Source organism: Morone saxatilis, unplaced genomic scaffold (assembly GCF_004916995.1).
Source record: "Morone saxatilis isolate NCDOM2014 unplaced genomic scaffold, NCSU_SB_2.0 Contig16, whole genome shotgun sequence".
NCBI lineage: Eukaryota > Metazoa > Chordata > Actinopteri > Moronidae > Morone > Morone saxatilis.
The window spans coordinates 19760905-19772987 of record NW_023339718.1 but is presented as its reverse complement, the minus strand read 5'-3'; the positions used below and the strand labels follow the sequence as shown (position 1 = coordinate 19772987).

Genomic DNA, 12083 nt, shown 5'->3' with positions numbered 1-12083 from the left:
TACTGCTACAGTCTGGCTCCATCCCTGGGATAAACCATTAGAAACACTCCTCTGAAGTTACAAAGAACAGTCTGGTAATTCAAGACAGGAGTTTTGTATTGTAATATGGAAATTTCAACTGCCTAACACTCAAGGATTAATTATGTATGAGACCAGGATAAAGGTGGGATGAAAGCACACATTCAGGCTGCTTTTTCAAATAGAATCTGCTCATACTCAGTTGCATCTCCTTGCATTTTATGTATTTGCTGATACTGATCATAATACAATAGCAGAAACTGCAACAAGGATGGCAACAACATAGAGATAGCAAATATTAAAAGGTATATAATTTATGATGACCTTTGTTTTGTTTGATAAAAAATGTAAGCCTGACATCTGTAAGCCCTGTCATCCAGTTTTTGAGGATTTCTACAGCGGACAAAGACTGACAATCATCCCACAAAAGTACAGAGAATTTCAATTGTGAGTTGGCGTTTTGTTCTGCTGACTCACTGCCTCTTGGTGAAAACGCTTTTTTCACAACTCTAATCATCCTGAACCAGCTCTGAAGATACTGGTGCTGCTCTGGGGATTTGGGATTTGTTTTGTTTTTTTCCCCCCATTGTTGAGAGACAAAATGTATGAAGGGACTGTGGCAAATTCAACCAGGAACCTGAAGGCCCGGACTGAAACACACTGGAGGTTAGCCTTAATGACTGACCACAGATCTAGTTATTGTGTTAACCGACAACATAGAATTAGCTATTATATGAGTGTCCTCTATAAATACCTCTCATATGTATGAGAATGCTACACACTAAAAACTATGTCTACCTCAAACCAACAAATTGCAATACCTTGCCTTCTAACTTCCATTATGTAAAATAGAGCAATTTCATTTTTCTTATGTAATTCTCTCCAAAAAACAAAACAAAACAGCAACAATAATTTATAATAATTCTTCACAATTCTTCAAGGGCTACTCCTGTAACCTAGCATCACATTGAGCGAAGGCAAAATACAACTCAGCTTCTGTCAAAACTAAGATCTGGAAATCATAAAAAAAGCACGTATAACTAGGGCTGAAACAACTACCCATGATGTTTCAAAAAAAGGTCACAAATATATAGTTTCAATTTTAAAGGTAATTTCCTAAAACAGCTGGGCATGAGTGCATTTATCAGTCAGCTTTGGACAGTAATGGAGCTCTATGGCACAGAGAAATAAGATATATCAGAATGACAATAACTGATGATTGATTCATTGTTATGGCTTTTTAAAGGTCCAGTGTGTAACATTTAGGAGGATCCATTGGCAGAAATGGAATATAATACACCTAAGTATCACCTGAAAATAAGAATCCTTATTTTAGTTACTTTAGAATGAGCTGGTTAAACTGCCATGTTTCTACAGTAGCCCAAAAAGACAAACCAAACACTGGCTTTAGATAGGGGCGCTACCATGGTTTCTCCTTCGCACTCGGAAGGGGAGGGTGAAGTGAGGGAGTTGTGATCTGCTGCTACACTGCTAGATGCCACTAAATCCTACACACTGGACCTTTAATGGGATTTGTTGAAAATAAGAAATATAAAGAATACTGCGAGCCTTATCCTCTAGGTTGTTTATCCATCAATCATTCCCTGCTTCTCTAACCTGAGAATTTGCTGCTTTTCTCTGTTGTATATCATTGTAAGTGGAAGATCTTTGGGTTTTGAGCAAATATTACATTAATCAATGATAAAAAAAATTTTTTATTAATTAATTAAAAAATAAAAAATGTAAGTTGCACCCCCACATATTATCCACTTGCTACAAGATCTTTTTATTAGCTCTCCATAAGAACTCTCCATTTTTATTTTTTTTGTGGCTTCCTCTTTTTGTTTCCCCACCTGACAGGAAGGTCGGAGGTCAGGGTTAGCTACGAAACAGCCTCCCTGACGCTGGCAGGAATTCAATGACATACTCAAGGACACTTCTTAAGGGCAGACACTCTGGTTCTCGGTTTAACAGTCTGTCTGTCTAACTAACAAGAACACCACCCTGCTGCTTTTCCCCCTTTAGTCACCACCTTGATTAGGTTAAACTAAAAAAAAAAACACTCCCGGGATTTCACAAGCTTGCCAAATGCAAATTTTTTTTTTTTCCAGTCAGAATGAAAGGCAGTTTTCTTAATTCTTCTTCTTCAAAAAAAAAAAAGAAAAAAAAAGAAACACCCACACATAGCATCTTTCTAGCCCCTTGTGAGATGGCTGGTTGGGTGAGTGTGCATCGGTGTGTCTGAGTGTGTGTAAGCATGTTGTGCATGATAGAGAGCGGATATATGCATGTATGTGTGATTCCTAATAGCAGCAGAGGCATCAATATTTCATGGTGACAGATGGGAGAGAAAGGAGGGTTAGTCTGTGTAGATATGTGTGTGTGTGTGTGTGTGTGTGTGTGTGTTCTCTGTTTATCCTGAGCAAAAAAAAGTGGGCCAGTGCCTCGCTGCATGTGTGTTTTCAGGAGAAACTCCATGTTCTATTCTGAGGTGGCTGCTGCGTCGAGTTTTAGTAGAAGAAACAGGAGAACTGAGACATTTTAGGGCAGGAAATATGATTACTGGGTGGGTGAGGGGTTTCTAAAAGTAGTAAGCCAAAGGCAACTGATCTTGACGTTTGGTCTTGAAGATTTAAAGTTTTGATCAATCAAAGATGCTTCATTAAGTCAACTAGTACTGATAAAATTCACACATGTCTGTTCTGTCTAGTATCTGAGTAGATAAACCTGTATACTCTGTGCGTATATTTATATTAGTAATAGAAGATGACAAAAATTAAAACATAAAAACCTAGACACCAATGTTGCCTTAACAGAACCTTAAATTTCACCATATGCTCGTGCACCCCACAATCAATAGATATTCACCACAGATTAAACCGCAGATTGCTTTATACTGAGAGTGAAAGCTCATTCTTGACCTTGGAATAATCTTAACCCAAGGTCCACTTACTAGCATTTTCTGGAGCTTTCAACTGCATCCCATGGTCTGAGATATACTGAGCAAACTCGGTCCGCTGATGAACACTGGTTGGTTGAAAGCTTCAGAAAAAGCAAGTAAATTGTATGGATTTATGATTCTGTGATGCATTAACTGTCCCACGTAGTGTATGTCTACAAGTTGAATGCACCGAACACTAAAGGAACAGAAAATATCCCAAATGATTAAGTCAGCGGCGTAACACATGCATCAAAACACCTGTGTGTGCGGCTGGATATACATTTTCTATCCAATTTAACACACCGGGGATGTGAAGACGCAGGATGATGCCTATTGCTGCATTAATATACGTCAGTGTTCCATTTCCCCAGAATATGCTCCAGAATAACAGCAATTTTATCGACTGCATTTGGCACATCCCGGCCACTGTACCTTGACATCATCCTGTCCGGAAGACAAATCTGGCACATGTGAAATGGGTGGCAAATCTGGTCTATTAAATGACACTATGCAGTGCAGTTGGTGTGTAGATGGCTCTTCAAATCGTATTTGATGAACAACACACAAAGAATTCAGGGCCACTGGAAATAACAATGAAACAAACTAAGTTCTCTTTGGAGAGTGAAGGTCTAACATTTCATTCAAATTCATAATCCATTCGTCTGCTGCCTTAGTCTACAACAGCATAATATACATAATGCTAATCAAACTGATGCTATCTACAAATGCAATGCTGGTCAGGTAATCACAGGAAATGACCTTTGGCATTTTGCTGCCAAACTGAAAGAAAATGTCTATAATGACCTTTAGCGAGACGTCTCCCTTTTACTTAAACCTGTATCCTCATGAATACTAATGAAGAACATAACATGTCATAGTCTTAAGTCCCTCTTAACAGTTGTTTACTGTGTGTCAGCGTAACATGTGGGCATGTGTCTCGTATGTGTTGCTAAAAGTGCGTGGGCGAATGGCCAAGGTCACATCCCACACGCCATCATTTCCACTGACCCCAACATTCACTGTGCCACTAACATACAACACAAAGCTCAGGGCGCAGCGGACCCTGTCAGCAACAGCACCCACGAAGCGCGGCAGAGGGTGTCGTATGTCATAAAAAGTGGAAAATAAGCCTATTTGTATGCGTGGCTCCACAGCTGGTGGTGAATAACGGTCTCCTACTGAGACAGTTGCAGGTGTGGCTGAAAGGTAAAAACACACAACCTGTTTAATTGCAAGGGAAAATAACATGTGGCACCCTGAGGTGTGTGTAACTGGTGAGGAAAATTGATCCACCAAGAGAAAGATTTAGAGGGAAGTGGTTTACAGAAGAGTGGCATCATGTGTGGCTGCAATAGCATTTTTAAAAGGCATGTAATGAAGAATGCTCCGTTCCTGGAGCTCTGAAGGAGACAATGAAGACAAAAATCACAACAAGGGGTAGTTTAAACCCTCTTGCATCCATTTATCATACATCCATTAGTATTACTGATTCTTTAAGTTTGTCAAATTCCCCTTTTCTTTTTTAACAATGGATCAAATTACTAGATGTAATTAATGGAAAATTAAAGGTGTTGCTCAGAATGACTGAGAATGACTACTCTGCTGTCTTCCCCAGCTTTATGAAGGGTTTTAGCTCATTGTTTCAGTTTTATAGCACAATTACTGTCTCAGTGCTCTCATCAACCCTGTTTCAAGCAGCATCAGCACCTTTTTCCAGCAAAAAATCCAATCGACACTACCTTCCAACACCATATGGCAGACAAAGTTAGCGCCTATCTGGTGAAGAGAGTGGAACATTGACCAGCTAAAGAGCCAGATATTTCTCTCAGGAACGGACCTAAAAAAACACCTAAAAAGGAGCGCAAATATCCGACTTAGATATCTCCAGTGGACAGAAACACAACTCCAAATGAATGCAAATGTTGCTCTGTATCTGGATGTGTAAATACCAAAATATTGCCCACATTAGCATACAACTAGAGTAATGTTTTTCAGCTTGTTGTGGAGTTGTTCTGTACCCAAGAGGAAGAAAAAAACAAAACAATGGAAGACCACATCTATAAAGACTCGAGCTCAGTTTCTAATGTTAATGCTGACTAACCCGAAGCCCTCCAGCGAGGTGTCAAACTCCACAAATGCAGGCGTGACGGCCGATCCGTGCAGGCGTATGTCGTGGGGCGTTGTCATGGACACCAGGCACTTGACTCGGGTGAGGGGCACGGTGCTGCCCTCGGCGGAACGCACAAGGCTGCGGCTGATACGATACTGGCCATTGTCCTCCGCTGGTGTGGCAAAGACGCTGTCAGGACCGAAGCCCTCCATGGACATGGTCATACTGTCTGTGAAGTCAGGAAGGAGAGGTTACATCCAGGAGGGTGACAATCCAACAACTAGGGTGGGAAATCTGTTTTAGGTACATCATATGAAAAGTAGATCAATTAAATGAATATAGATTATTTGTTACCGGTCACTCACGTCAAACCTTGTGGAAAACTAACTAGAAAACACTGGGTATGAATGTGTTAATTCAGCCCAGATGTTCATATTCCCAGAAGGATGAGAATAAATTCCTGGTTATGGTTCAATATTTCACCTTCTTCTAAGAACATTGATTGCTTTTCGTATTTGTTAAAAGTCAGCGCATCTGGCAGAGACAAATTAAATCAAAGCAGTTACAACAGCTCGCAATGGTGTCTAATAAACCATGCTAGATTATCGTCTCACAGACAGAGAAAGATAGCACAGTGTGTTCTAACAGTGGCTGCTTGTAAAGAGCAGTAATTAGTAGGGACTCCATTCTCAGCTGGGAGGAGAAACAATAAGCAATTAGGACATGCTGAGGAGCCCACAAAATTACAAACATTAACAGCTGTTAATAGAAAACAAACCATTTGCATTAGATTCACAGTAGCAGACTGATCTTTGTTTAAACAGGGAGTTTACACATCGACTGGATATTAATCAAAGGCCAAGAGGAGTAATTTGGGTTTTCCTACAACTTGCTGCTTTGCTCAACAGTTACTGCAGCTCTATCTATTTGCAGTGCGACTCATATGCACCTGTATTTTGACCTAAATGTTTGTATACATTCAAGGCAGAGAGTGTATCATATTTAACAGTGATACATGCTTACTAGTCTTCCTGCCAACTCTGGTGAGGGAGTTGAAGTACATGCTAAAGCCAGGCTGTTCCACTGACTTTGCAATCATCCGAACCATTCTCAAAATCCATAGAATTGCCCCCCGCCCACCCCCTTTTCCACAGCCGAGCCGGTGCTAGTAATTTCCAATAGCAATTAAATGGCAATGGAAAGCTCATCCTTTGCAATCACAGCCTATTCACCGGAGGATTCGTCCCGATGAGCTCGCAGAGAGAGTGAGCAAAGAGAGTGAGCAGGATTGCTAGAAGATTGAAGGCCTTTTTTCAAGCTTTTAGTACAGAACACAACTTTCTCCCAGGAGGAAGCTGGCATCACTCTGGCAGATGGGAATGGTTCCCAAATGACATTATCATTTTATAACCGTACTGGAGGACTGCTATAGACTTCAATTCTCAGCTGTTAAAAAGTGATAGTTTCACTTGTAAAGAGGCATTTTTGCCCACAAATTCAAACCCCAATGTTTTAGAAATACATTGTCAACAACATCTCTCTCCCCCTTTCCCTCATCTATGTGTTTGTATAGAATTTACTCTGCTTTTTTATTCACGAGAAAATGCATTAAAGCAGTTGTTGGGAACTGAAATTTGCATTGCAAATGTGCACCATTTTGACCTGAAAAACTGACTTTGCTGTTGTTGTTATTTTTTACTGCTTATAACCAATAAAAATATTCAACTTTTACTCCCAATAGTTTTGAAGGCTGTACTGCGGCTACAATCCATATAAATCTGACTAGCTACAGTCCAAGATGAAATTAATTCTAGCTCATCATTCAGTGGTAAATAAAGGCCGTGAAGGAACGTCAGCCATTGTTCTGTTTTTAAACAGATCTGGTAAAGAACACCAGCATGTCCTCTGAGACCCCTGCCGCAGTGACTATCTTGTGGTCAGAACTAGTGTGAGAGTTGTTATTGTCTTACTTCTCATCTCGGCGTCGTAGCTGAGAGAACTCGGTTTATGAACCCGGTACTGCTTCAGTAGCTTCTTGTCCCAGGCACCACAGTTCAGAGGGTTTCCAAGGCGTAAGAACTCCCTGGAGGAGAAGATGACCAGGATGTCAAGAATAAAAATATACCATCAAAGTCAAAAAATACAGAGGCCAAATTAAATGGCAATACAATATTTACTGTTACTTATGGTTATTATTGCTGTTGAACTTTGCCTAGTTATTGCACCAGCTTTTATTTGAGTATAATTCACCATATTTACATATATACATACACAAGATTTAGAACAATATACCAGCAAATAACTATTTGTTAACTATTTTGTTATATGTTAAGATATAGTGGCATAATGGCACCCTGAGCATACGTCACACTCCCTTTCCCTCGGTTGCTATCACAGTCTGTTGCTTTTTTACCATTCCGGTATGGCCGTGCATGCGTATGAGTCCCTATGAATAGTTTGATGAATAGTTTTGTCGATTGAGTCTGGTTGGCCGTGGCCCACTGTTTTGGTCTAAGGAGCTGGTGCTCTAGTGGGACATCTAGCGTCAAGTTCATTTTGTATATATATTTTTAGATCAGCCCTTATTTACTACATTAATGAGTTGTTAAACTCAAAAACAGCAACTTGACACCCATCTGTATCAAAATCCAGAAAGATCCAAGAGCAGAATCATGAGGGGAAATGACAGAGACTGACAGCGCAAAAAAGAGAGGCAGGAAGAAAGAGAGGAAAGAGAGGAGAGGAGAGTGGGGAAGAGATTGACAGCTACAGATATGTTTACCTCCAGCACAATTACGGGGGTAGAGAATAGCAGCCAGAGAGGCCACATTTACATATAAAAAGAACCATCCATGTGTATGTCACATAACTTTCCCCCCTGTTCCTCACCCCCAACCTCTCATCTCAGTTAACTAGCCAAGCAGGAAATGAGAATCGCTCAGTTTTGTCTGCATACATAGCCCTCCTTCACACACTGAAACCTGTCAAAGCTGATTATGCTTCCCAAATGTCATTTTCAGTCACTGGAGGATCTCACTTCTATGTTTAGCTCAATAGATAACACTAAAAGTTAGCTTGAACAAGAACAGTAGCATATTATTGTGGCGATACCCCAGTTTGTGTGTGGCCATATAAATAAAATAAAGTTTACTTAAATTCTCTCAAAAACTCATTGTGTGTATTCTTCAAAATGTGCTGACTGACTATGTTCCGCATGAAGCCTTTGTAAATCTGACTTTTGGAAAAAGAAATTGAATCAAAAAAAACGAAAAAAACTTTATAGCGCTGCAAGTGGTCGATAACTCCGCAGGATATGACAAGCTGAGACGTACCAAAGTTGCCACTGTACAAATGATAAGGAAAGTAATTACATTGTTTTTCGTCTGGCATTACTCTCTATTTATCACTTTTCATCCACGCAAGACTGATAGTTGCTAAAAGGGTGGTAAAACACTGGAGTTGGGATGGTACTTTTATAGTACTGTTAGTTTAGGTCTTCGAGTACAGTACCTGAGTGCCATCGGCTGCAGGGCCTGCGAAGCCAGCCTCTCAAACATCCTCTGCAGTGGGGGGTGCAGCGGATGGTCTTCATCGCCCAGGGCCTGACTGCAGCGCTGCAACAACCGCTGGTGGAGGCAAGCTTCACACAGCACCTGCTGGTTCCTCTCACTGTTCACCAGGAGCTGGAGGATGTTGGCCACTGCCAGCTGCAGGTCCAGGGCATGCTGGAGGGACAACAGGAGGAGGAGCAGGTGCATTGTAGTTTTCACTATTATATTTGATTTACAGGATTGTTGTGTCAGTACGTTGAAGTTACCTTGATTTTTCAGGCATCTAATTTACTTGACTTGCAAAGAAATCTGCCATGCTCAACAAACAATTTCTCATTTCACTCTCCATAAAATGTACTAAATAATTATTTTTGTTTCAAGATACATGTCTGGTTGGCTCTGACATGTAAAAACCACCCTTCACCCACTTTAACAGGAAGTGCATGTGAGCACATTTCCTTTTTGTATTCCCTCACCTCTGGCTGGCTGTCAGAGGTGATGGATGGCAGCAGGTCCAGCATGGCCAGGACGGCCCCCGGGTGGATGACCACCATGTCGGATGAAGACGAGGAGGAAGTGGGGTGGGAAGGGTTGGCTAAGTGGAGTTTCAGGTCTGTCAGGGCTTTGACCGGGGCGGGAGGGCCTGACGTGCCGTAGTAGCCATGTCTGGGAGCACAGGGAGAGAGGAAGTCACATTTAGTCCAGTTGCGTCAAGTTGCTGCTGATACCTGTTAATATGGTTATGAGAATATGAGGATTTTCTGACAACCGGAAATCATCCTATTTTTTTGTGTATTGTGTGATAGTGTGATCTTGACACCTACCCTTGCCACTTTCAGAGCCTTGGAGGCACTAATCTATTGTAAAATATGTTACATGTTACATATGAATAGGGAAATGGCTGCTAAATACTCAGATTTACTTACAATGTCTTCCAGAAGAGAACTTTCTTTTAATGAGGACCGAAATAATAACATCTCTGAATTTAAGCACTGCGCTTAATGCCAACTTTATTTAACAGGAGTCAGCCGTCCTCGCACTTCAGAGGTCAAGGTGTCAGTCAGGTGCTGTTTCATTCAAAGCACCGAACCCTCCTCATGTGCAAATAGCACAGAGCAGGAGATCTGCTGGGGCCCGCAGTCGGGCAATTAGACAAAATAGGCACGTTGCTGCGATGCAAATTACAGAGTGGCAAATCCCCCCTCAGGAGAGATGCCAACAGGAAAAGGCTGGAGTCAGCATAAAGTGCTGGAGGGGTTGGATGTGGAGCAGGAAACTTAACTGGGTTGTTCATGTTCACAGTGGCTGGAAGCCACTTTATGTGTTTTTAGTATAGCCGCACTTCTGAATTATTGTCTGCTACGTTTCAAGACAAGAAAGGACAAAGTCACTAGCCACACATAAAGTTGACTTGAGTTTGGCTTGTGATAGGCCACATAATGAATAAAATCAGAACACTGGTTTATACTCCCAGGGAATTTTACAATATGAGCACTGATATATGTAAATTAAACAATTTAAGATGTCATTGCCAATTAAATTTCACAAGTAGCTATATAAATGAAGAATTCAATAGTTATTTCCTGTTTTCTGGGGTGCTGTTTTACTAGCATTCGAAACTTGTTTGAACTTTTTTAGTCTCTGTACCAGCTGTTTTGAGTATACTATTTTATCACTTTTTAGTAGTATTGTGTATTCGGAACGCAGCTTACACTTGAACTTAGCCGGCTGAATTTAAAAACTGTCTTTCCTCTGCTTTTTGGCCTCCTTTCAACACTAATCCAGTGTTTTTCGATTTAGCCAACTCAGTGTGGACAGTGGAAACATTCTAACATGCAACACAAAGAGAGGTTGGGTTTCAAAACCATTTGTTTGATCTAGTTCAAGCTCTTGCTGTGTCACAAACTTGATAATCACAACACTAATTGCTGCCATTTTCTGCAAGGCAAAGTTCATTGCATAGGATGTTTTGAAGCTCCTGAGTCTTTTTGGGAGAGAAAATAAATAACAGGAGATGTTTTTATTTGTATCAAACTAAGCTAATCCTAAGCAATTAGCATCTCCATGTCATCACATTTGACATTTGGATTCGGAAATAATTTTGAGAACAGAAAACTGGTTTACAATCCACATGAAATCCCATTACAATCAAATAACCTTTTAACTTTAACCTTTTGTTGAATAATGTTTTTGGTTTTTTTTAATGAACAAAGAAGAGCTTTTAGTGAAGTACGCAAACAAGGACAAGGACCCCATCCTTACTAATTGTCAAATTAGTCCTCCTCATGAATATGCAGCTTTGGAGCTGAGCCAGGCAAACAGACGGGGGAGACTACTGAGAAGAGACCCCCAGTTTCACCTTGACAGTTATTATAGCTCACTAAGCAGGGTATATTTAAGATGTCCCAACCATTATTCCTGTTGTAAATGAATTCAAAGAGCAGCAGAGTCTGGGTTTTTTTGTGCGAGTCAGGGTGGGGGGCAGCTGAGAGAAAAGAGAAGAAAAGGAGGGGGAGGAGCCTGAGAGTGAGGAGGAATGCGATGAGAAAAAGAAAAATGCCTACTTAAGACCGACACTAATCTGGCCGAGTCTGTACCTTTTTCCCTGCTCGGTGGTGACAGGAGAAATACACTTCACAAGTAATTTAATTCAGTTTTTGTTCACAGAGCACTGATTTCCAAGTGATTTTCCACTGCTCCAACCGTTCTGACGGTCCAATTTTTCCAGAGGAAGATGTGTAACATGAGGAGTCATCGCTCCCCAATAAGGTTTTCAGCCCATGTCGGCAGTTGTGCTTGAAGTACAGCTGCTGATTCATTTTTTTTGTAAATCATCAAATGAGTACATGTTTCAGTTCTTTTGTTGTAACTTGAATCTTTGGGGGTTTGTCTGGCAAAAAAAAAAAGCTATTTGAAGATGCCAGCTTGAGCTCTGCCTCCGAAACAGTCATGTTTTTTCAGTCTTTTTTCATATTTTATTGCCGTTACATACTCAATAATAATTAAAATATTAGAAAATATAATCGACATATTATTAGATAATGAAAATATTGTAAATATAATTATAATAAAAGTGTCAGTTGGGCCCCCGCCTTCAAAGTACCAACGGTTGTCTAAAGAAACCTCAAATTTAAGGTTTTATTAGCTGACCAAATAAAAACTTGCCCAAATGGGAATACTTCTCACATTCTATTTTTCTCATCTCTGTGATTGAACAGATGGTAAGCACCACGACTAGCTAAAAGATTCACCTGACAGAAGGGTTCATGATCATTTTGCCACTAGTGTCAAGTGAAGGTGAGGAAAATGGAGAGGAAAGGATGAGGAAAGTGGCAGAGCGCTGTAGCTACCTCTTCCTGGCGAGTGCTGGCGTGCCCCACGGCGAGGGCAGCGAGGTCTCATGAGTCAGGCAGGGAGGCACCTGCTCCGCACGACTGCATGGCAGCGCACACACACACACACA

General features: G+C 40.9%; 1 protein-coding gene across 1 annotated transcript in view; it reads right to left on the bottom strand.

The window, feature by feature from the left end:
* The window catches only part of wdfy3 (WD repeat and FYVE domain containing 3), a 91587-nt gene that overhangs the window by 38253 nt on the left and 41251 nt on the right, over positions 1–12083 (bottom strand). The window contains exons 13-17 of the mRNA XM_035658294.1: positions 11971–12054; positions 9097–9286; positions 8580–8794; positions 7040–7152; positions 5061–5298 (exon numbers count right to left, since the gene is read on the bottom strand). Of these exons, the coding sequence (XP_035514187.1) occupies positions 5061–5298; positions 7040–7152; positions 8580–8794; positions 9097–9286; positions 11971–12054 (840 nt within the window). The remainder of the gene's footprint in view (positions 1–5060; positions 5299–7039; positions 7153–8579; positions 8795–9096; positions 9287–11970; positions 12055–12083) is intronic.